The sequence below is a fragment of the Hydra vulgaris genome, chromosome 07 (assembly GCF_038396675.1).
Source record: "Hydra vulgaris chromosome 07, alternate assembly HydraT2T_AEP".
Taxonomy (NCBI): domain Eukaryota; kingdom Metazoa; phylum Cnidaria; class Hydrozoa; order Anthoathecata; family Hydridae; genus Hydra; species Hydra vulgaris.
The window spans coordinates 16,698,017-16,724,974 of NC_088926.1; the positions used below are offsets into that span (position 1 = coordinate 16,698,017).

Here is a 26,958-nt window from a genome sequence, read left to right on the forward strand (position 1 = left end):
CACCTAAATATTATTTGCGTGGTCAATTATCGAGTGCAATTACACCTGCTCCCCGACCAAGTCTGAGTAAAACATATGTGTAGAATCTACACCTTGAGTTCTATTTAATGATACCAAATGTGTTCCCATTTGTTTAATAACAAATTCATAAACCTTTCACAGAAATCAATGCATTGGACTCTATTTACACCAACAGTAAAAATTTCAAAGACCTTGCTGGACCACTAAATATTATTTAAATTTTATAAAATTTTGCAGGTGATATCATGGGACTATAAAGAACACACACACACACATATTTATATATGTATGTATGTATGTATGTATGTATAAATATATACATATATATATATATATATATATATATATATATATATATATATATATATATATATATATATATATATATATATATATATATATATATATATATATATACATATATATATATCTTATACTGCTGATTTACGTGAGCAGTGTGACTGAAATAACCTGCTGCTGGGGGCTTCAGTACATACATTGACTGACAAATAACCTGATTCGCGGCGGAGTGCTGCTACATCGACTGAGGGTTTGGCATGGGACAGCAAGCTTTTCATTCATTATTCTTTGTTTTTTTCTTCTTTATCTAAAAAAGCTGTATCGATTTAGATAAGCAAAAAAAGTGAGCAAATACTGATATAAATATGCTATAGTATAAATATATAAATATATATATATATATATATATATATATATATATATATATATATATATATATATATATATATATATATATATATATATATATATATATGAATACATATATATATATATGTATGTATATTTATATATATATTTATATCTTAAATGTCATGATACCATAAAATGAGTAAATACTTTTAAATAGTTTTTTGGTCTTGATATTTTTTTAATATAATTATTTTCAAAAGATTTTATTTTAAAATAAACATTCAAAATTTTTTCACTTTTTCAGGGAAATATTAACAGATAAAAACATATACATAATAAACTAATAAACAACTCTGAAAATAACCAATTAATGTAATCAAAATAAACTAAACTGGCATTTTAATGTAGATAAGTTAATTATGTAATAGGAAGTTTGTTTATTAAGTAAGGGATTTTTCTATTTAATTTAGAGCACTTCTTTTACCTTTAATTTATGTTTGGTTGTCCAAGGCTTCAAAAGAATTACAATTACACAAATTTTTGCAATTAATTGATGTATTTAAATGTTTATGGGATTTTTTTAATCAGTTTTAAGGTGCTCATTTTGCCTAGTTTTTAAATGTCTGGAAGTTTCTCCAATATAACTGGCTTTACAGCCAGTGCAAAAAAATGTGCAGGTAACATATAGTTTCATTCTCTTATCAATATGTTTTAATTTTTTGTGGAAATTGATTATTTTGTAAAACAAAAAAAGGTTTTTTATGTCTTCATCATATCCCAGCTAATTATTTTAATTGTTCAATTAAACGACACATAAGACTAAACTTTTTAGCCAAAACAAAATCTTTTTTTAATTTTTTGTAAAAATATAATATATTTTGTACAAAAAAATTTGTACAGAATTAGAGAAACAATTATTCACTCATGTTTTCTCATGAAATCCGATGAAAACATTAGCTAAGATGAACGCTAAAAGAGAACCCATTGCAATTCCATCTGTTTGATCCTAATATTTTCTGTCAAATAGAAAATGAGAACTGAAAGTCAAAATCTGTAGTAATTTTTTAAATTGAGTAATTAAAAAGTTATAAAAAATAAATAAGTTTGAGTGATTTGAAGTGGAAACTTTCTAAATAAACTTTCAACATCATATGAGCAATAAATTTATTAGTTACATTAATCTGCTTTCTTCAGCAAAAGAAATTAAGTGTTAAGTGAAAAATTGTTAAGGTTTATGCGGAAACAATAAATGAGAAAAGTTTGACTAAGAAATAAAATAAATATTATTATACTAACTCACAAAAAAGAATTTGTTTTAACAAATTGTGTAATCATAATAAGTGAAATTATTAATGGTATTAAATAAAAAAAACTATATTTATTTAAGTATAAATTTAATATAACAAAAACTACAAATAAAAATATTAATAAATTATTATAATCAAAGATCATGAAAATTATTACAGTTAAAGTTTTTAAAAGTTATGTATAAAGTTTTTATAGGTAATTATGAGTAATTACAAGTTTTCTATTTTTAATATTTATTCCAGAGTTTTCATTTTAAAATTAAATATTTTGAAAATGCAATAATTATAGTATGAATCATGTCAAGAATAAAAAATGTCATGTTATTTTTAAATAACTGATTTTTATTAGGGAGCTAGCAAACACTATTGTTGATGAAGAGAGACCAGGTGATTTTAATCAAGGTATAATGGAGTTGGGTGCTACTGTTTGTACACCAAAATCGCCACAATGTTCTCTGTGCCCATTATCAACTCTCTGCATGTCCTACAAAAAAGTAAGAAAACTACTGTTACTGTTACTCTTGCTAAACTGTTGAATCTTTTTATTTTTGTAATGAACACTTTTTAAAACATTTTAACTTTTATTTTTGAAATTACCTGTAACTATTTATTAAATAAATTAGGTTAATAGTTATATGTTGCAATAAATTTATTTAACTTGAAAAGTTATATGTTGCAATAAACCAAGTTAACTTGAAAAGGTTAGTAAAAAAATGCCTATTAAAATGAAATAAAAAAGTTGCAGATTATATGCTGTTATAATGTTGTATTCAGTTAAGTTGAAAAAATCAATATTCTTTAACTGAACTTCCTTGTTTTTGTCTTCACTTGTCTGTTTAGAATTACCATCAAATACAACTTAAAAAAAGGTTTGTTGAACATTACAGAGCCTCAACTTTTTCCTCTAAATGTTTCTATGTCATTTTTTTTTTCTTAGACCTCAGAAAGATCTTCAAAGTTTTTTTCTGAGACTTCAAAATTTTACAAATTTTGAAGTCTGTATTTTGTTCATTATTTTTATTTTTTAGAGTTTTGATCTTGTTTTGCTTTTGAAGTTTTGTAATCTTATCTAAAAATCTTATCTACTTATCTCAATCAGTGCCATGCTGGCTGCAGAGGCTATTTGGGAATCTTTTTATCTTAAAAGAACCTTTTGAAAAAAAAAAGTTATTTAACTAGTTTCTTTAAATGATCAAAAAATAATTTTTTTATTCACTTTACTTATGTTTTCACAAATTAAATTCTTTAATTATCTGATTTAAATTCTTAAACTTTGAGCTTTCGTATTTTGAAAAAAATAAAATGCGAGTATTATCAAACAAGCCTCAAATTCAATTACAAAAAATATTTATTATTGCATCACATAATTTGCTTTTAATAATTGTAGAGTGCACAGCGTCATAAATTAACATATTGAACAAAATTACTAAATTTTGTTTTTCTAGTGACCGAATCTGTTGGTAAAAAAAAAATTCTGATGCGTGGTTTGATTTATAAAGGGCCCAAAAGGAACCCATAAAAAATCTTTTTTCCAAAAAAAACATATCACTTATTAAATTTTTTTGTTTTTATTTTGTTTTCTATTTGTTCTTTAGGAGTTGCGTTAAAATGAGGGAAAAAAAAGAAAAAGAAACATGTATTTTTTGAATAATTATAAGGAAAAGTAATTTGGGGCAGTGGCTCACCTTGTGTCTATCCGGAACCGCTAGATATTTATGAAAAATTTCAAAATAAGTTTAAAATGACTGCAATGGTACTAGCAAAAAATTTATGAAGCGATTTTTACATAAAAATTTTTATTTCTTATTTTATGGCCTAAACTGAATTAGTAATTAAAAAAGAATTTTAATTAAGTTTTTTTAAATTTTATTTTTCTTTTCTTTTCTATAAAAGTTACTTTACCAAAAATTTATTTTTAATTTTTATACATTTTTGGAAGAAATAAAAGAAAAAGTAATTATTTGATATATTTTTCCTCATGGCTATCAGGGATCGCTAGAAGTTTTCGAAAGTATCTAAAACAGGTTTAAAATGAGGGTAATTGTGCCAGTAAAAAAGATATGAAGCAATTTTTTAACAAAATATTATAGTTTTTATTTTAAGGCCAAAAACTGTAAAACATTATTTCTATGTTAAATTCGCTTTTAATCATAAAATTATTGGGTGAATTATTTGAGTATTTTAAGACTTGAATAATTAGGAGTTTCAAAAAAATTAGGTTTTATTCATAATTAATTCTCTATTTATTTTGATTGATTTATTAGATATATTAATATTCAGGCCTGAAAAAATACATCCTAAAAGCTAGCGACTTTCAACAAAGCCGTTACAACTTCCGAATAAACCTAAAACTGAATAATTTTTTGTGAATAATTTTTTTTGATTGCTAATCATAGTATAGTCAGCATTTATAAAAACATCCTTTTTTTTTAATTTGAAATTTGCATATACAGTATATGCAAATTTCTGAGTGAACTGAGTAAGAATTGCTTCATTGTCGAAATAACAGGCTTTTCCAGGTGTAATGATGCTTGTTGCTGTTCAAGGAAAAAAATTCAACTCAATAAAGTTTTTTATTACCAACAGATTCGGAACAGCAACATTATAGTTAACTAGAAAAACAAAAAATTATCAATTTTGTTTAATATGTGAATTTATGATGCTGTGCACACTAATAAATAAAAAAACAACCTTTATTTGAAAGTCTATATTAAGATCGTGACAGTCAGATGAAAATTTGCAATCTTAAAATTATTTAATTAAAAAAATGATTATTAAGTTTTAAAAAAAATTTCTCGCAAAATTAAATAGTTTTTTAATTAAAACATTTTATCATTAAAACTATTTAGTTTTAATTTATTTGCTTATTTCCGTCTGCCGGATTATTTAATTGCTATGTAACTTTTTTAATGCGATCAAAATTTTTTCGATATGAACAAAAGTTAAATACGAATCTCAAGTTAAAAAGCAAAAAGAATTTTTAGTTAGAAAGAGTTTCTAGTTTTACAAATTTTTATTTCAAATAAAAATTGTTATATATTAATTATAATATCAATAAATTTATAAATCCTGGATTATCTATTGTTCATTTTTTTTTTTTTTTTTTTAAATTCACCTCTTCAAGGCTGAGAAGGCCACTACAGATGAGGAGGATACTTATTTGTGGTTATAATCCTCTCTCGACTCTATAACTCTGAATCACGAATCTTGCCAAACAAGGCTGCTGCGCTGAGAAACAAGTTGAGCACTGTACTACCAGGGACATGGTGGGGATCGAACATGGAACCTCTCACTTATGAAGCAAGCGCTTTTCCACTACACCACTACCGCATATAGTTACTTAATATTATAAAAATATTTTTTAACACAAAATATTTATTTAACAATTAACTGTCAGGCAATAAAAATTATCCATTGAGTTTTCTACCATCTCAAAAATTATCCATTAATACTTTTTTTTCTACTCTCTCCTAAATATTCTTGACTTAAGCACAGTGGATTATTTAAGGTTAAATAATAAATTTAAGCAAAGTTGTTTTATGGCTTTTATCATTAGATAAACAAAAAAAAACAGTTTGAAATCTTAACTAAATATTTAAAATAATTGGACATGTTTATTTTTTTTTTTTTTTTATTTTTTTTGCCCAAAGACACTTCCATATTCACAACATACAAAAAGGAGGTTAAAAAAAAACAAAGTACTATGCAACAATACGTAAAAAGTGTTAAACAATTAAAACATTAAATATATAAAGAGCCTTAGATGCCTCTTCCAATAATTGACCAATAGGCAGTATAGCTTAGTCAATTATTGTGGAACCATGTCTAAATATCTTGTGCATTGTATGAGACATTGGGTACCATTCATAAATTTCAATGTAAAGTTCTGTTGTCAGTTCTGCAAACTTTTCAAATTTTTGAGCATCTATTTTATATTCACTTGATAGGTTTCCAAAAAGATACTACAATTTTTAATGTCTAATGTCAACTCCTGTGATGCAGGATGAGGGTTGAGAAAAATCTTTTTGATGTATTGCCATCATTAGTATTCCCAAAAATGGAATACCCACCAGCAGCCCTGTTTTCTTTTTTAATGTGTTTTGCATGTTTGTTTTTTTGTTTCCGCCACAATTTTTTTATTCTCTTGTGTTCTTGCTTGCCATTTTTTTATAGGAATGCAGTATGACAAATACTTGCATGTAAAATTGATAATCCAAATTTTCTCTGAATTTTCCATGTTTTTTATAATTAAATTATTAAAGTCTTTTGACGTTTGTCTTCATACATAGTACCTTATAGTAGATACCGTGTTGGTTGCAGCATTGCATACTTTTGTATCAATCATTGTAAATGCCAAGGTGTGCTTTATTTGTATAATGCCACTAAAAACTTTTGGTATTTCAGTTTTTATTAAGTTTTATTTGATCATCTATTTAGGGAGTTTCTTCAATTGTCAAATAATGTTCTGGCCACCAATATTGCATATGAACTGTGTAGGCACAAGTTGAAAGGTATTTGCATCACTATCCGTACTATTTTAGAGTTTTTGTTTAAATGTTTGTTACTATGACCCATCGCAACCCCATTTTGATAACATCTCTAATTTGCTTCTTTCTTCTTTATTTAAGGTTTCCAACACTTTACCTAAATATTCGCACAAGCGTCTAAATTTGTGATCTAAAGTATCTTGTAATTTTATTTCACGACTTTCATGTTTCTGAATGACTTTTGGGGCAGATAACACTTATTATCAGCCAGTCCTTTTTATTTTCCAGGCAGGTAGACTTATGGTTTCATTGAGTCATGTTTCATTTTTCTTAAATAAGCGTTCTTGTATGTTGCTAGTGACTATTCATTATTGTTTAAAGTGAAACTTGGAAGTCTTTAAGGCATTTTTTTAGTGAACTTTTTTTCTTTTTCAGTACATTTTGTAATAATTTTGATGATTTTCTAAAAACATCAATTTTTCATCAATTTTTTTTTATTGGCATTGTTTCAAGACCTTGTAAAGTCATTTACTTATCATCTTGTTCATCATTGGTTAAGATTCTAAAAATAAAGAAAAATGTTTTTATTCGAAAAACTTTTTTTTTTATTTTTCATTTAAAAACAAAATTTCAAAAAAGGGAAGAAAGTGGGACATTCTTCTTCAAAAATATTAACTTGAATAACTAATGTTTAAGTTACATACGAATCTTAACTTAACTTGGCTTTACTCATATACAAAAACACTTTTGAGTATAGTATTTACACAAAAAAAACCTAACATTTTTAGTCTTTAATGTATATGAGCAAGTATATTAAGTAAAATAAAAAAATATATTTATTTTGTATTTACCTTCTTATTCATTCATTCATTGTGATTAATTAAAGATTTTACAGCAAACTCAAAGAATAACTACAAACAGTTGCTGCAAAGTTTGAGTTCCAACGAGAGTTATTACTTGAAGGAGAGGGAGTGTCTAAAAATGTCATTTAGTGGTTTAGTGATTAGTGTTTATTAGTGGTTTAGTGATTAGTGTTTATTAATGGTTTAGTGATTAGTGTTTATTAGTGGTTTAGTGATTAGTGTTTATTAGTGGTTTAGTGAATAGTGTTTATTAATGGTTTAGTGATTAGTGTTTATTAGTGGTTTAGTCATTAGTGTTTATTAGTGGTTTAGTGATTAGTGTTTATTAGTGGTTTAGTGATTAGTGCTTATTAGTGGTTTAGTGATTAGTGTTTATTAGTGGTTTAGTGAATAGTGTTTATTAGTGGTTTAGTGATTAGTGTTTATTAGTGGTTTAGTGAATAGTGTTTATTAGTGGTTTAGTGATTAGTGTTTATTAAGCTTTCATGATGTATAGTTAAGAGTATACTTCTACAAAATTCTTGTAATCAACTTGTAATAGACTTTTGATCGACTTTTACCTTGAAATACTCCAATCAGTTTATCATTAGCCTATCATTATTGCATTTTTAAGCAGTAATGTCAATGCATTAAAAACCATCGTATTTTATAACGCTAGTTAGTTTACTCTCAGTTGCACGCCATTATAAAACATAGTGTTTATATATTTATGGGCCTTTAAATCAAGCATTTGAGTAAAATCCCACAAAAATAGGCCTTTTTAGAAAAACTTTGCATGGGCTTTTTGGAGCCAGCATACCACTGATCTCAGTCAGGGTTTTTTTTAACTTTTTAAATTTTTAAGTGACTTAATCTAATAATGTTTAAGATATAATTGAGAAAATCAAATTATGATTTTTACAAATCACAAAAAATACCAATTACAACAGTTAAAAAAAGAATTTTTGAAAAGGTTTCTGTACAAAAAGAGTATGATACTGTTTTGAAACAATATCATACTCTGCAATTAAATCAAGTTTTTGTAAACAAAATATTTTTGAAATTTAATAATGAAATTGAGATATTTCAAAAGCAGTTAAGTATAACTCATTGCCAAAATATTTGTGAAACTTTATAATTCGATTACCTTATATTATTTCAAAATGATGGAAAAGACTGTTCAAATAAAATAATTACAAAACTGTTGAGATTTAAAGCCATCTTAAATCTTTTCCAGGCAAATCAAGAAAGTTAGGTATACTTGATTACTTGGTTAAGTCTGATTTTGCTTTGAATAAGTTTAGATTTTTAACTTCTATTATTTCAATTGATAATTAGTTTCAGAATTTGACTGTACAATTTGTAAAAAAAACCTTGCAGTTTTGGTTTAAATATTTTTTATATTATATTTATATCATTTTCAAAATGAGAAACTGATCTATAATTTGAAACTTTATTTCTACTTCCATTTTCAAACAGCAACATTATGTTTACTACCTTCGATGAGTTAGACACTACACCTTCATGGAAGACATTAAGTTTAATGGACTAGAAAATGCATTTACACATTCTTTAAGTACAAAAGAATGAATCGCATCTTCAATTAATGTTAAATAATAGTTGATTTTATGTTTGCTTTTTATATAATTATGCAGCAGTTTTTATATAATTATGCAGCAGTTTTAGATCTGAATTTGCTTTTTGACCTATATATATTTCATAGTCTATTAAAGCTTGCTAAACTTTTTTATATAGTTCTCTTTTTGGTTTATTATATTATATATTTATTATCTTATTATATTGGGATTTTTGTTATAGTATCCATCTATAAAGACAATTTATTAATAGTCCAGTGTTTAATGTTCATTTTATTATCATTTATGAAAATGAAAAATAAACTCTGAACTATCAATAAGTTGGTAATTGAAAGCTCATAATAAACATTTTTGTTTGAGTAAATAGTATTCCAATTTATTGAATATGTATATAGTTGGATATCTCATTATAATTTCCGAATTTGAAGTTTTTTTTAAAGGTGATAGTCTTGCCTACATATGTTTCACTTATAATGTATTGCATTGTTTTTATATGATGTCCCTGATTTTTTCTACCTAAAGTGCACTATGTAAAATCTTTTTGACTCTATTGGCATTCTTTACCATTATTAAGTCAAGTATATTTGTTTCATGAAAAGTGTTGGATTTACCGAATTTCAGTAATGCTGATTAAATCTAGAAAATATGCCTTGATGGGGTAATGCAGTTCATTTATTTTATTATTCAAGGGTGGGGCTCCAGTATAAAAACAACTTCAATTAGATTTTAAGTCTAATTTAGTTTTTTCTTGTGGTTTATGTAGCACTTTGTTTTTAAAATATGGCTATTTTTTTTTTTCAACTTTTTACATACTCATGTAAGAGAACTTAATAGATTCTTATAAATTGTTAGAATTCTTTTAAAAGTTAAAATGATTTGATTTGTTTGAAATTTGATAATGTTCTTATTTCAAATCCCATATCTATAATCTTTTATGTTTTTACTATCTGTGTTGTTATTAAGTTGATTACGTTCATTTAGTAGTTGTTTGAAAAAATGTTGTTGAGTTAAATCATAGTTTGCAAAAACATTTTAAAGTTACTTGAAATGAAGAAATTAATTAAAAAAGATGTGGAAAATAATGTCTTTGACAAGGAGTTCTGAACTTTACAATGTTTCAAAACCAGGAATTGCACTGGAAGTGCAATCTTTCACAAGTTTTGAAACCAGTTTTGCACTGGAAGGCCTAAACTTCAAATAAAAAGACTGATATCTGCAAAACATTTGAAAGCCAAATAAAAATATTATTTTATAACATTATTTTTCTTTGTTTAGTTTTTTATTTCCTCTTTTAAAAAGTTCATTTTTTTCCTCTTTTAAAAAGTTCTTTCTAGCTGCTAAAAAAGTCATTTTAATTTGTTAAAATAAAATAACATTGCAAATAATAATAGACAGTTGATATTTATCTCAACGGCCCTGGACTATCGTTTCTACCTCATAGTAACCTCTATGGCATAGAAACCTCTTGACTTTGCCAAAGCCTTCAATAATATTTGTTTAAATATGTTTGAAAACAAGTGGTTTATAGACAGTTGGCTAATTGGATAAAGTCATTCTTACAAAACAGAATGCAATCACAAAATTATGCTGAAATCACAAAAGTGTGCAATAAATTGAGGTTAAAAATAAGCTGTTACCATAACATATAACCATTTTCTTAGCACTCATCAGCAGAATATTAGCTGCATATTTTTAGTATCATACCAAAAAAGAAGCCATACACATGCACACATTGTATAGTTTATTATCATTAAGGTAACTTCCAAAGGATTAAAATGTTCAAAAGATGGTAACATTCCAAACAAGAAAGAAGAAATAATAGATATTGAAAATAGTATGTTGAAAGTTATTTTTTTTGGCTTAGTTGTTTAAAATAGTTTAATAATATCACAAGTATTATTTACTAAAATAATTTTTTAGTCAAATCTTGTAAATTCTGTTTGGCTGACAGTACTCCATGGGACTCAAAGTAAGTTTTTAAATATGTTATTGTTTTGTTTTTGGTGGTTATTTGGATGAATAAAAAAACCTTTCAGTTTTTTTCTTTTTGTTTAAAGTTTTTTTCAGTTTGTTTAGTAATTTGGTTAAAATGCAGGTGTATTTATTCTTGAATTCACAAACATATTAGAATGCTTCTAATATTAGTTTACTGCTTGCTTGATAAACTTGAAACTAAGAAAGCTTTATAAAACCATATCTTACAGTTGGTAGGGTTTGAAAACCTAAATTTTATGTTTCGTTATTATTAAATTTTCTTCAATTCTTCATTAAAACTTTATTTTAAAATTTATGGATTTTGGTTTGTGATATTTTCAAAACTACTGGTTCCAAAAAGTTTTTTTGTGTGTGACTTTTGGCAGTAGAAATATTTCAAAAATGAAGCTTTTTGTTGTATTTAGTCAAATACTTTAAATGCAATTTTCTCCTGCAGATATTATTAAAAGATTTTAATTATTGCTTTAAAATGATCCCCAATACCTATAGAATCATCCCTCCAAGAAGTTTTTTTGGTTCTTCTCGAAGAGGTGAACCATCTAAAGGAGATCAAGGAGAAACTAGGTTAAAAGGCAAGACATAAATCAAGTAGTGAAAGTAAGATTAGAGTTGTCTAGAAAATAAGTCTCAAAATTAGTTATCTGATTAGGAAATTGAGAAAGACAAAAAAATTGACTTTTAGAGTAACTAGGGTTGTCTTGAAAATTAGTTAAAAAGTTAACTATCTAAGTAAGAGATTATGAAATACAAAAGTTATGAGCTTTAGTTCCAGCAGATTTAGTTGTAATTAAAAAGGTTTCAGTTGTATATTAAAGTAACTAATAACAACAATATTGGCTGAGGAATAATGAGAAAGGGCATGGTCAATTTGATCTAAAACAACATTGAAATATATATATATATATATATATATATATATATATATATATATATATATATATATATATATATATATTTACACACACCTATAGTAAAGGCGTTAAATATACCGGTAAAAAAAAACAGCTGTTAGCTTGTCTATAGTATTGACATAATTGAAAAATAATTAAAACTGACATAATTAAGATTAGATTACAACAAAATGTATTAGTTTAATTGAGGAAACTAATTAAATTTAATGTTTTTTTAAAAAACCACAAATGTAAAACATCATCTTACCAATGCGTGGTGCCTACTACAGTAAAGGTTACTCTTATTTATTGAATAACATTAAATAAAGATTTTTACTTAAAGACCAATATATATGAAATTTAAGTTATTGATTTTTTTTAGATAAAATTTTTACTTTTAAATCACATTATCAATATTAACGCATTTTATCCTTATAAAGTCTGTTTTTATATTTTATCTGTATTTTAATCCATACTATCCTTTTAAAAATGCACTTTATTTATATTTTATTTATTTATATTTTAGATTAGGAGTAATGAATTTTCCAAGAAAGAATAAAAACAAATCTCCATTGGCTGAAGAGGTTTAATTTTAAAAAATTTTAAAGTGTTTCTTTTTTTTAGTAATTTTTTTTAAAAGAAGTTTACTAAAAATAAAATTTGGGTTTGAGGCTTAGCTGTTTAAACTATTTCAAGAAATACGACACAAAAGAGAGTTAAAAATAGTAGATATAAATTAAAAAATAAACTTTTTCTAAAATAAAGAGATCATTATATTTTTGTTTGTGACAATTTAGTTTTATTTATCAAATAATTTTAAACTTAATAATGACTGTAACAGGTCTTGAAACTATGCTTGTTATGTGAGTTGTGTATTCTGTAGCAACTTTTGTTTTGTGAATTTTTAAAAATATTGTTTTCAATTTTTGCCATTGAAGAACTTTAATTCATTCTAGTCTGTTTTTTTCTTGACAATTAAATCCAATTTTTTAAGGGAGGGGTAAATAAATTCGTGATATTTTAAACAAGTTAAGTTTTACACAGGTTTTTTTCTATTTTTTGTTCCTGAGATTTTGACGCTAGTTTTACTTATGTCTTCTCAAACTTTTTTTAATTTAATATTTTTTGACTTTTTTACAAAAACAAATAATTTTTATTAAAATATCTTTTTTTAGTATGATGTTGCGGTCATTCAAAACAATAATAAGTTTCTCCTTGTTCAGAGGCCTAATAAAGGTAATTGAATTTAATTTTCTTTATGAAATACTTTTAAAAATCTACTTTATTTGAAGAGGCCATTGTTGTCAATTTTTGGTGAAAAAGTGATCTTCAAAAATGTAAAAGCATTTGAGTGTGAAAGAGCTTTCCATCACATATAGTTTGTTTGCAACAATTTTTTGGAACAGCTTAAATGATAACACTATTGATACCTTTATGGTTACAAAGGTATCAATAGTGTTAAAACAATGATAGATTATAATGACAAATAACTTAACAGCTAAGGTTGTTTTTATTAATATTTAATATAAAGATAATTTAATATATAAAGATAATTGCAAGCTATTCACTTTTATGCCCTTAACTATAATTTTATAGCCTGAAAACTTTAAAAAAAAAAATTTTTAATGTTATTCACCCTACCAAGAGGTTGTAGAGTTTTACAGAGGCAGAGGAGGCCACCACAGTTGTCAAAGTTACTTTTTTTAATAATTTTTCATTTTAAATGTTTTTTAATTTTTTTTGTGGTTAAAACCCTCTCTCAACTCTTTAAATTCCAAAACACTATGAAAATATGCTTGCAGCCCATCCTGGCATGGCAGGAGCATTCTTAAAAGTAAATTAAAATAACAATAGATATTTGGGATTGTTTTTACCTGTTAAATATTAAAAAATATGTTATTAATTATTTTAATTAGATTATTGCAAACTTTTCATAATTTTTTGAAAAATTTTATAGCCTCCAAAACAATAAGATCTGAATCATGTCTGGTTCCTAAATACTTGATCTGTATCCAAAACAATAAGATCTGAATCATGTCTGGTTCCTAAATACTTTGCTGAATCCTTTATGCTTTTATGATATTTAAGTTTTTTGTATCTTGATTTGAAAATATTATTTTTTCCAAAGGGTTGTTGGCAGGATTATGGGAGTTTCCGCTTTTTCTTCGAACAGAAAACTCAAAAAATGAAATATTGAGTTTGCAAGTCGAAAAACGATTTTCAATAAAAATTGAAAAGATAAAGGAAATCAATACGGTTTGATTGTTTATTGTTTTTACAACTTACCAGGGCTGGATTTACAAGTTGCCGGATTTACAAGTTGACGGGATCTTAACAAAGAGAGTTCATTTGCAGAATCTAGGCTAAGACAATTTAATGATTTTAAACTTAAAAAATTCAGTACTTTAATTAAGAAAAACTATGCTTCTGCATCGAGAAAAAACACATAAGTTTGACTTTAAAAATATTATATATGATATATATTTCATATATAGACATATAAAATCATTTTTATTTATCATTTTTCAATTTGTATAGCGTTGTTTAAATTGTAGAGTAATATTTTTTTGTAAATCTTATTGAATCTTCTTAAGCAAGTTTTTTTTTTGAAATTTATCATCCTTGTTACCTTTATTATTGCTTACATATCATTGCCTGTAGCCTACATAGTATCAGTCATTATTGCAATAAAGCAGACCTTACTACAAAAATTCCTTAGATAGAAGTTTTCTTATTTGATAAATTTTATTAGGTTTTGAGTTAAGTTATCTTTTTCATCGAATAGTAATATGGAATCATGGAATATAATAGTAAGAAACTCATTGACAAATTTAGCTTTTCTAAAACTTCTGAAATCAGCAATGATTTTTTTTTTGACAGCTCAGTTGTAAAATAGAATAGAAATAAGAAAATAAAAAAATTACTGTTTTTAATATATTTGTTAAAAATTTTTTAATAAGTTTAATATCGTATTTTTCTTTTTCAGTATAATACTTTTCATTAGATTTTTTAAAGAAATATTAAATTTAAATGATTATTTTATGTATTCTTCTTTGTACTCATGTGCACTCTAAAATTAAGATTTTAGAGTTAGAAAATTTGATTGACTTTTATAGCAATTTTTATACCTCTTTTTAATTTTATTTTAAATGTTATGTTTTCATAACTTTTTTCATAACTTAATTTCTTATGTTTTTTTTTTAAAAAAAGAATGTCTAATTTCTTTTCATAACCCAATTTCATTCAATATTTTTTGAAACCTTCCATAAAAATAATTCTTTGTATATGTTATATTTATATTCTTTTATATATTATTTGTATATGTTCAGATTATTTTGTAAAACCAGATTATTTATATTTCAGATTATTTTGTAAAACCACTTTATAAACTTTCAACTTAAACTTTTTACACTTAAAAGCTCTAGTTTTATAAACATAAAAATATGATAAAAATGAAACAAACATAAATAGATTGAAAATAGATGGAATAGAAAAACAGAAAATTTGATACTATTAAATTATACATCATATACAAAATGTAGGCTTAGTTATTTTGCAATAAGTGCATTATAAATTTGTTAATTTTTTTTTAAATTTTAGATTATTATGTTGATTATGATTATTATGTTGATTATGATTATTATGTTGATTATGATTATTATGCTGATTATGATTATCATGTTGATTATGATTATTATGTTGATTATGATTATTATGTTGATTATGATTATCATGCTAGTTATGATTTTTATGTTGGTTATGATTATTATGTTGGTCATAATTATTATATTAATTATGATTATTATGTTAATTATGATTATTATGTCGATTATGATTATTATATTGGTTATGATTATGATTATTATGTTGATTAGTAAATCAAAAAACAGTTATCATGAAGCAAATCATAAAAAGTTTTTAAAATAGTTATTCAAAAAAAATCTATTTTTAAAAATCTTTTTTTCTTAATTTCCCAAAAAGAGACCATAATTCTTGACAACCTAAAAGTCTTCCCATGGGCAATATGTGTAAATCCGGCTTTGGTTTTCATTAATATATTGTAAAATAACATATATATTTTTTTAAATTCAACATATATATGTATATATGTGTGTGTGTATGTGTGTGTGTGTATGTATGTATGTATGTATGTATGTATGTATGTATGTATGTATATATATATATATATATATATATATATATATATATATATATATATGTGACATGTATATTTGCATATTAGTATGATTGCTACATACTTTACATACTTTTGAATACAATTTTTTTGCATACATACTTTTGAATACAATTATTTTGTGCAAACCTTAGATTACCCATATATTCTCACATCGTCATCATACCTATCATGTGGTAACTGGAGTCACTGAGGCAATAACAGATAGCAGGTTATTTTTTTAACTTAACTAATCAAAAACATGATTGACATTAAAAAAAAAGTTAAGAAACATGAACTAATATTAAAGAAGCATAGTAACATTGTAACATAGTAACATTGTAACATAGTAACATTGAGAAGTAAACATTCTTATACTAAAGATTGCTTTTTAACTTTAAGACTGGGACTTTAACTTTAAGACTGGGATTTTAACTTTAAGACTGGGACTTTAACTTTAAGACTGGGATTTTAACTTTAAGACTGGGACTTTAACTTTAAGACTGGGATTTTAACTTTAAGACTGGGATTTTAACTTTAAGACTGGGATTTTAACTTTAAGACTGGGACTTTAACTTTAAGACTGGGACTTTAACTTTAAGACTGGGACTTTAACTTTAAGACTGGGACTCCAAGTATATTCTTACTTATAAGTTAGATACATTAATTGAATTTGAGGCAGGGACTCAAAGTTTTGTCAGAGTTTTAACTGTTATTTGAGTTTTATTTACTTGAATTTTGTATAAGGAATGGCTTTGCTGATTTATTTAAAATACTTGCACCAACTGAAATTGTAAATGTCAATCAAATCAAGATTTTGTAACTACATTTTATTGTATTTATTTTTAAAAAAGTTTAGAATAGAATAGAATAGAATGTTATGACACACTTAAGATGTATTGAATCTTAACTATGTAGAGTTAAGACTATAACAGCCGATAACAAAAAGAAGTTAGAAATTAAAATATTTATCAATGCTGTTTTTAAAAAGGTTTATGTTTTCTTTATTTATTATACCTTAAGAAAGGCAGTTCCAGATTTCAATCATTTCCAGTCCTTTGTAACTCTTATGTAATCCTTTGATGGTGACAAGTTTTTTTCTAGTAAGTTGTTTGCATATTCTACAATTATTCTGATAAAGTGTTTCTGCTCAAATTAGTGAAAGGGTGGTGAAAATTAAGGTGGAGGGTGGTGAAAATTATATCTTTTACTTTTGAAATCTTATACATTTGAATCAGATCATCTCTTCTTCTATATTGCAATGTTTCAACATTTCAAGATCTTCTTTTTAATTTTAATGTTGGCAATTTTAATATCTTAAATCTTTTTTTATATGGCTTTCCATATTTATATATGGCTTTCCATATTTTGTATATGGCTTTCCACTCAAAGATTCTTGTAGCCCTGTGTTGCACTAATTCAAGATTTTCAATGTCCTTCTAATATGGATTCCAAACTGTTACTCCATATTCCAAATGGTGGTGTACTAACGATTTGTAACTTTAATTAAAAAAATACAAGTACACAAAAGAATTATCATCCCTAATTTTCTATTTGCTTTTCCATTACCTGAATTAATGTGATAAGTTTACTCTTTATTTGAAATTATTTGAAATAAAAATACTAAGGTCTTTTTGGATTGTTGTCTTGGTTAAAACAGAGTTGTTCAATTTATATTTATATATTGGTAAAAAGAATCCATATTATATCTAATATGGATTCTTTCTACCAATATACATGGTTCTAAATTTAGTTATATTTTAATTAGTTTTAAATTTTAATTATGAAAGTATTACGCAGTTGTTGAATTTTTAGGAATTAGGTTATGTATGCAATTAATAATGACAATATTTTTTTTTTGTAGCTCTGACAATGAGGGTCTTAAAACAGTATGGTTGACTAAAGATTCTCTGTTAAAGTCAGCAATATCAACTGCAGTAAAAAAGGTTCTAATAATTTAGCATTAATAAATATATTATATATTAACTTACTCTTCAAATGTGAAAATATTGACAAATTGTTTTAGTTTATTTTTTAAGTTTAAAATTAAAATGGTTGAGCCATTTTAATTTTAAAATTTATTTAAAATTTATTTTTTAACACTATTTACAATAATTTACAATTTTAATTCTTATTTACAAATAAAATGTGTCTAGTATTAAATAATTTATTTTTGGCTTATTATTTATTTGGCTTGTGACTTCAATGTTGACATTAATAAAAATTAGTAATTTTTATTACTTATAATTTTTACTGTTCATATTTTTAATTCTTATTTTCATTATTATACTTATCATTCTTTTTTTCTTTTTTTTTTGTGAGGCATTTGGTTTAACCAAACAAAAGACAAAACACGATAATCTCATGTAAAGTTCTGAGTTAATTAGGAACTAAATTGTCAAAAATCGATACAAACATTTTTACTTTATGTTACAGCAAAAATTATCATTTTGATTTTTTTTTACAATTCACAGACCTGATCAGTGGAAATAGGTCATAGTCAGCAAAATACTATACAGATGCTATAATAATTTAAATTTTGGCCCTAGCAACACCGATTAGAATGTAAATCTTCATTAACAGTCCATAAATGTTGCAGTTATTAAGTCTTATAAATACATTTTTTTTAAATAATTAGTTTGTTATTATTTATTTAAAAATGTTCTACTTTATATTTCAGTCAAGGGGGATTTTTGGATTTTAAAAATCTTTATCTCTAGTGAAAAAAATTATTTTCTAAGTATTGTGACAATCCAACTTACATATACATAGAGCAATGATATTTATTTTGTAACAGTCTTTAAGTTGATTTTTTTATTAGTACTGTAAGTTTTAAAGCAATTTCAACTCTTGGTTTTTTTGTCATTAATTGTTTAAGCTTTTACTAAATTGTTTAAGATTAGAAACAATTAGAAAATAGAAAATTTTTTTCACACATGATGAGCTAAATGTGTTCAATAATTGCTCACTGATAAACTTAAAGTTAAAATTTAAAAGATAAAATAAAAATTAGACAATTAATTTCAATATATTATTAGCTAAAAGTTAGTTTATTAATGTTTAGTTGGTTGGCGTGTTAAACAAAATTTTAAAATCTGTTGTGCGATATTGGTTCAAATCCGGACACCAAGTTGTACACCAACGCACAAAAATGTTGGTCAATAGTGAGCGTTACAACATCAGTAACAACATCTTTGGATATAAGAGCTTTGTAAAAAAAAACTCATCATGACATTCAAAGTAAAATAAAATAAAATATAATAAATAGTTTTTAAAAGAATTAAAGTTCTGTTTTCAAGATAAATCCTTAAAACTAAATATATATCATACAAATTAATCTAAAATAAAAATAATTAAAATAAATTGCCCCTTAAAAATGGTCCACAAAATAAAATAAAATTTTTCTTCAAATGTCTGAGAAAACAATTATTAGAATTTTAATAAAATTTAAAGTTTTAAAAAATCTGTAATCAAAAAGGACTCTGTGCAATAATTTAACTGCAGAAGTAAACATTTTGAACTCAAGGTATCTGATATTTAGGTACCACAAGGTACATTAGCTTTAACTTAAGGAAAGAGTTTACAGTGTTTTATTCTTTGTAAACTCACTTTAATTTGAAATATATATTAACTAATCTACACAGAAATCAAGTTGCTAAATTTTTGATTAAAAAAATGTTGTTGTCTTAACTTGAATCTAACAATTTGTTTATTGAAATTTTTTGCTAAAGCATTATTTTTATTATAAAATATTAATAAAAATTGTATATAATAACAAAAGTTTAATAAAATAAAAAAATAAAAAGATTTAACATAATTTGCTATCAGTATTAAAAGTAATTTTTGTGAAAAAAGTTTAGAAAATAAAATTAATTAAAATGATTGTTACTTTGATGTGGTATTTACTGATGTATGTATTTTGTATTTACTCATATTTTTGTAACTATTTGTAAAGCAGGTAAGTTGAATTATTTTATTATACTATTAGATCTTTAAAGAATGTGAAGATCATGAAGTTGTTCAAGTGAAATCGGTAATTTGTTTATCTCTAAGACATAAATCTTTTACGACCATAATTTATATATATATATATTAGGTAACCAAAAAAGTTCGTGCGGTTTTTGGTAATTGAATTGTTTTTAGCATTTTTTACAACACCCACATCGCACAAGGCAAGTAGCTTTGTTGCGTAATAGAACGCGTGTGTCACGCGCAGTTGCTGCATATATAGTGTAGGCTTGTAACGAGCTTACAGGAAAGGTTTTGTGTAAAGAAAGGATGGCAACCCAACCAACGATTATTCGATCTTGCTTACTTTACGAGTTCAAACTTGGAAGGAATGCAACACAAGTGGCCAAAAACATCTGCACAGCATTTGGAGAAGGTACAGTAAGTGAACCCACAGCACAGAAGTGGTTTCAGCGATTCTCTTCGGGAGATGAGTCCATCGAAGACCTGCCGCGTTCTGGACGCCCATTGTTGGTTGATGAGGATGAACTGAAGGACGCTGTCGAGTCTGACTCCAGCCAAACTTGCCAAGAACTTGCAGTGAGGTTTGCTGTGAGTGTTGAAACCATCCGCCTGCATCTGCATGCGATTGGGAAAGCGTGGAAGCTGAGTCGGTGGGTTCCGCACAAATTGTCGATCGACAACAAGAAGCAACGGCTTACGATCTGCACATCACTCTTATCACGCCACAATGTTGAGCCTTTTCTTGATCGTTTATTGACATGCGACGAAAAATGGATTGTGTACAACAATACCAAGCATTGCTACCATTGGTTGTCCCCCGATGACCCCATCCCAAAGACACCCAAGCCCAATCTCCACGAGCGGAAGGTTTTGCTCTGCATTTGGTGGACTACAACTGGTGTGGTGCATTACGAGTTGCTCCCAACAGGCCAAACCATTACTGGACTGGTCTACTCAGCACAGCTGCAACGAGTTCACGACCTGTTGCTTGTAAAGCAGCCTGCACTGGTGCACAGGAGAGGAGTTCTGCTTCTCCACGACAATGCGAGACCGCACACCGCTCGCGTGACTCAGGACAAGCTCCAAAGCCTTGGTTGGGAGAGTTTGCCTCATCCACCATACTCGCCAGACCTCTCCCCTACTGATTTCCATTTTTTCCTTTCCCTGGGAAATCATTTAAAAGGACAGCAGTTCCGAGACCAGGACGCGGTTGAAATGGAGTTGAAAGCTTTTATAGACTCAAAGGACCGAGAATTTTTTAGAAGTGGAATAAATAAGCTTGTTTTACGTTGGGAAAAGGTTTAAGATGCTAATGGTGACTATTTTGATGAATAAATGTACTTACTTTTGTCGTTTTGTGTGTTTTTATTATATACGGAAAAACTGCACGAACTTTTTTGGTTACCTGATAATTTTGATCTATGAAGTTATCGGCCATTTCTTTTTAGAGCTCTTTCTCACTGGATCTTTTTAGTATTTGAATCGTTAAACATTTTTCTGTTTATTATATTTTTCCATGTCCTTTTTGCATTTTAAACTAAATGTTTAATAATAGAAGTAAAATTCTTTTTAGGCTGTAAAAAGAAAACGTGAGGTAGCAGTGAAGGGCCAACAAACGCTAGATGCACTTTTTTCTCTTCAAACAAGCAAAAAGAAGAAAGAGTAGCTGTTACTCAAGTAAATTGTTAGATTAATTTAAATAAGAAAAATTTTAATTGTAGTAAATAGAGAACTATTTACAAAGGCAGGTCAAAAGTAAAATAAATAATAAAATAATGAATAGCTTTTAACAGTCCAATCCTTTTTGAGGAAGGTGTGGCTTTAATGCAGCACGGTACAGTTAAAGACCTTTGCATCTTTAACTTGTATAGGCACTATAATTCGCACTAACAATCGTGCTAGGGGGCAGTTGAATAAGCATTTATGATTTTTAAATATGCATGTCCTTCGCAGCTAAATGGTTATCATGTTGTCAGTTTTTAGAGTGGTTGTTCTTGGTCTTCCACAGTATTATTCTAAAATGTCAACTTGATATGATATCAAGAACAGTTGTCTTAGACATCATTAAATGTGCAGCAATCATTTTCAGACTTAATGCAACCATTTGTTCAGACATGCCATCAATCATTTGTTCAGACTTGCTATCAATCATTTGTTCAGACTTGCCACCAATCATTTGTTCCGATTTGCCATCAATCATTTGTTCAGACTTGCCAACAATTGTTTGTTCAGATTTGCCATCTTCCATTAGAAGTTGTACTTATGAACGTTTGGCAAGTGATGTTGTAGCTATGGCTAAGTTTAAGACAATAGTTATTGAATTTAATGTAAATAGAGCGTATAAAATATTTTCCTATTGATTGGTAATTACGCAATTACACACGCAACATGTGATTGCTTAGTGTGTTGTTAACAAATATTTTGTATCTGTAAATAACTATCTATAATAGTTATTAGTGATCGGAACTTTTTGGCCATAACTGTATGTTTGCTAAGTGATCCAATTTTCTCCACTCTTCTGAATAAAACGAATGGAACACTTTTTAGCATGAACCAATTATATTGACCCAAAGGTCAGCAGTTATTAAAAAAATAGAAATAAAAGTTTCACATTTATTAAGCATATCCTAGTCAAGCAATTATTTATTTCATAAAATAAAGGAGTTTTTTAAACATTAAATAAGTTTTCCAATTCAAGATTAGAATTAAACTAGTAAGTTATTTAAAGACCTAAGTTATTATGACATCTAAAAATTGTATTTTATTGCTTTGTTGTGATGTTTAATATGTTTTGTTGCGATGTTTAGTACATGTTAATTTGTTACGCTTGCGTACATGTTTTGTTGTGGTATTTACATGTTTTGTTGTGATGTTTACATACATGTTTTGTTGTGATGTTTAATATATGAAGAGCTTGTTTTCAGAACGCGTTAAGCGTTGTTTTCGAAAATTGTGTTAACTGCTCATTATTATTTAAAAAAAAACATACTTTTAAGTCATGTTAGCAACTATTCGTTCAGAATTTTATTGCAATACCAACAAAGTGTCACAGGATGCTTCTATACTATCAATGCTTAATATAGTTAGTATTAAAAGAGTGAAAAATAATGAGCGAAAAATGTTAAGCACTATGAGCATTTTTAAGTACTTTTTATGCATTGAAGGATACAAAATACGAGTTTGCCAAACTTCATTTTGTTCGGTATTGTGTAGGTGTACAAGTTTTTTACTTTTAGTTATGCATAATTTGCATAAGTTATGCATTTATTTGTTGAAAAAATGTTTTAATGACAAAAGTCAATCTTTATTTATATTATGTAGCCATAAATCCTGATAGACTTATAAGGATTGAAAGACACTGTTATGAGCATGGAACAAACAGACCTAAAAATAGAGGAGGAGACAGGAAGTAAGCAACTTTTTCTGAAATGAAAGAAGCTATTAAAAACCATATTCAGACTTTTACATGCAGGGCAAGTCATTATGGAAAAAAAAGTGCTCTTGGGCATAATTATTTGCCCTTTGATTTGAATGTAAAGCGCCAATTTTTTTACCAATTTTTTTTTGATAAAAATAATACAACTATTGCTCAAAATGTGGGCTATCATTATTATTATGAAGTATTTATAAATCATTACAATTTAACATTTGGATACCCAGCAACAGCTATATGTTCTACATGTCAATCGAAGGAACGCAAGAAAAGTTTACAGTTTGCTTAATGATATCCGCCCAAATGACGTGATTATCAGCTTTAACATGATGGAGAATCTTGTAATACCGAAATTATCAATAGGAGAAGCCTACTGTTCTCAGTAGCTTTATTTATATGTTTTAAGTATTGTTATTCACAGGGTAATAAATCTCAGTCTGTTAACGATATTTTTTTTTTTATTTGGCTAGAGTGTGAGAATAAGAAAGATTCAAGTATGATCTGTTCACCTGTACAACATCTATTAAATAATGATCTAATAGATAAGTGTTCTGATGTTTCATCACTGTTTTCTGATTCATGCTATGCGCAGAACAAAAAAAAAAAAAATATGGCATCTATACTTCTTGCTCTAAGAAAGCAATGTTTTAAGAAACTGCATATTACCAACCCTTGGAATTAGTAAAAATAAGGTCGCCATTAATTTGCCGACCTCAATCATTTAGAGATCGGGATCAGGTCAGCAAAAGAAATTTGATACAAAGGTCTTACGATAAAATATAGAAACGAGGTCGGCAATATTTTGCCTCAAACACTTCTAGGTTGGTGTTGCCGAATGCCGACCCTAATTCCGAGGGCTGATATTACACATACATTTTCAGAACGTGGGCACTCATATCTGCCAGCAGATCGTGAGTTTATTAGAGATGATAGAGATTCTAGAACCAAATGAATACATAAACTTACCTAGCCGACATAGAAAAGTTATGGTTTATGGGCTAGACTCATCAGCACTTGATTTCAAATCAGAAGTGAAAAAGTTTGTCATGAACACAAAAACATTTAAAATCAGTGAAGCAAAAAAATTCCTTATTTATTCTGACAAGCTAGAAGTAGTTGCACGCAGTTACCATTCTGACCCCAAATCACACAGCCTTTTTAAAAAAGAGAAGAAATGGGACAATACCGACCAAAATATTTGGAATTAAAGAACTGTGTTAAGCTTATTAAAAACGAAGATAATCTGTCTCGTAGGAGTAGAAGACAGAATACTTTCCATGTATAAAACACTACTCTGTAATGCCACTGAAAAAGTTTCTAACTTTAGTGAAGAAGATAGTTCATAACTTCATTAAAATTTTTTAGCTGTGAGTTCTTTTAGGTTGCATTATCTGATGTCTAAATATTAAATTAGACAAACTTTTGAATTTGTTTTATTAAATCAAAAGCGCTGGTTTATGACAAGAGTCATAAACTACTATTTTATACGCTTTTAGTTACCTATGTGAGTTGTTTAAAAAATTTTAAAATAATTATTTATATTAAATAATATCAAATAACGATGTTATAAAAACAATATAATAAATATAGTAAAATCCGTGCTTTGCAAGTAGATTTTAGAATACATAACACAATATTTATTAAAGAAATAAATTAAAATGGATATAAAGTGTTTTGTTAAAAAGCAATATTTGGATATAAAGCGTTTTGAAATAAAACAAAAATAACGACTGAAAATAAATATTGATTTTATCAAGATTTATTTCAGTAGTCATCGTAGTCTTATTGATAAAATACATGTTTAACTAAATCAATAATTGGTCATTCCAAATTATTTAATTTCTTTACGTAGGAAAAAGATCGATTTTCTCAAAACCCAAAATTTGGATTTACTGCGTTTTGAAAATGAGCTCTTCATATGTTTTGTTGTGATGTTTACACACATATTTTGTTGTTTTGTTTAATACATGTTTTTGTTGTGAAATTTACTTACATGTTTTTATTTTTATATACATATCGTACACCCAGATCATTTTACAAAATGACAGATACAAATGGCACTCTTAGTTGGAAAAATTATTAAAAACTTAAAACTTCAACCCTGATTTTCTCAGTTTGACACTTTTTGACTTGTGCCACCCTTGATCTGGGTGTACGATATAATTGTCTGTTATTTCATTAAGTACATTGTGTGCAGTGGAATTAAATTTGCTTTTACCAATCCACTACGGCTTTTTATGAAAAAAGTCGTAATGTTCATAATGCGACACTTTTTTTCAATGCAGTATATCCTTTTTAAAATTCACGAAATGCGATAAAATTACAAGTGTTTTTGTCAAAAGGTAACTTTTTTGCATTAACATGTTTGTTATTCGACAAGGAAGTACCTATATTTTCACTAAAAATGTTTTGTTGAACAGAAATCTTACTTCCCCACTCACGTTTCATAACAACTTTTAATTAAAATGCGAGATAAGAAGAAAACAGTAAAGAATTTCATTCATTAGGAAATTTTAGAGGCTTTATCGCATTTCTAAGTAACTTTAAATTTATCTGAATGTTAAAATTCTGGTTGGCGTCAATTTTTTCAGGTTCGTATATATACAGCATTAAAAAAAAAACAAGTTTTTTGCCATATTAAAAAAACATTGCATCATATGGTATGGTACTGAACTGTACCTACTGATCGGCTTTTTTTTTCAATGCAAAAAAAAAAAGCCGATTAGTAGGTACAGTTCAGTACCAATGTTTTTTGGTGTTGAAAAGTTGTTGTTTTTTTGCTTCTAGATTACTAAACCTATATTCTTTCGTGAAACATCGAAAGTATGAACAGATGCTGCTATAAAGTATTGGTCTTCTGATACAAATGGGCGCAATTTCTGGTCTCTTGGATACAACTGGGCACTGTTATTCAATCCGTTGACGCAGTAATTCAATTTTTTTTCCGCTATTCTTACCGCAATAGAGGCATTTGAAGCAATATATAAAAAATACGCTGTACGACTATTTACGATAAAAGTTTTTTATGTTTTTACTTAATATTTTCTGTTTACCAAATACTTGTTGCAAAAAGCCATGCAATCCAAAAGTACTGATATTTATCAAATGAAGTAAAAATAGTTTATTAAAGTTTAAATAAAGAGGGTTTTTTTTTTAGAAACTAGGTCAAAATTTTATTGAAATATAAAAAGTTAAATCACCTTAACAAAAAAATTTCAATTCAAATTTTAAAACCATATTTAAATTCTCCATAATTTTCTACAACTTTCAGTAACTCCCCAATTTTTTTCTTAAAAAAAATCCAAAAATTTTTAACCTGTGGACCCCTGGCTTAACCTGTGGTTAAGTCAGGGGTCTACAGGTTAAAAAATCCTGCACGATTTTTTAACCTGTAGACCCCTGAGGAGTCCACGGACCACAGGTTAAAAAATAAGATGTGTGGTACATGAACCCCCAAAAAGCATCTGTTGCTTTTGTAGTTTTGGAAACTACAAAAGCGACAGATGCTTTTAGTGTGATAAAAAGTTTTCTTGCAAGACATGACGTTGATTAAAAAAATAAGCTAGACAGTTTGTGTATAGATGGAGCACC

The 26,958-nt window shown here is 26.8% G+C and overlaps 1 protein-coding gene across 2 annotated transcripts in view; it reads left to right on the plus strand.

Annotated features, from left to right (window-relative positions):
* The window catches only part of LOC100205662 (adenine DNA glycosylase), a 49,650-nt gene extending 23,249 nt beyond the window's left edge, over window positions 1-26,401 (plus strand). Inside the window, exons 10-20 of one of the 2 annotated variants that reach the window (XM_065801208.1) lie at window positions 2,329-2,473; window positions 10,659-10,737; window positions 10,824-10,872; window positions 12,315-12,372; window positions 12,964-13,024; window positions 13,917-14,044; window positions 16,118-16,194; window positions 17,827-17,908; window positions 19,951-19,995; window positions 21,508-21,611; window positions 26,155-26,401. In XM_065801208.1, the coding sequence (XP_065657280.1) occupies window positions 2,329-2,473; window positions 10,659-10,737; window positions 10,824-10,872; window positions 12,315-12,372; window positions 12,964-13,024; window positions 13,917-14,044; window positions 16,118-16,194; window positions 17,827-17,908; window positions 19,951-19,995; window positions 21,508-21,600 (817 nt within the window). In that variant the 3' untranslated portion in view covers window positions 21,601-21,611; window positions 26,155-26,401. Of the gene's footprint in view, window positions 1-2,328; window positions 2,474-10,643; window positions 10,738-10,823; window positions 10,873-12,314; window positions 12,373-12,963; window positions 13,025-13,916; window positions 14,045-16,117; window positions 16,195-17,826; window positions 17,909-19,950; window positions 19,996-21,507; window positions 21,612-26,154 lie in introns of both variants that reach the window. The other variant, XM_065801207.1, reaches the window with a different exon arrangement.
* The last annotated feature ends 557 nt before the right edge of the window (window positions 26,402-26,958 follow it).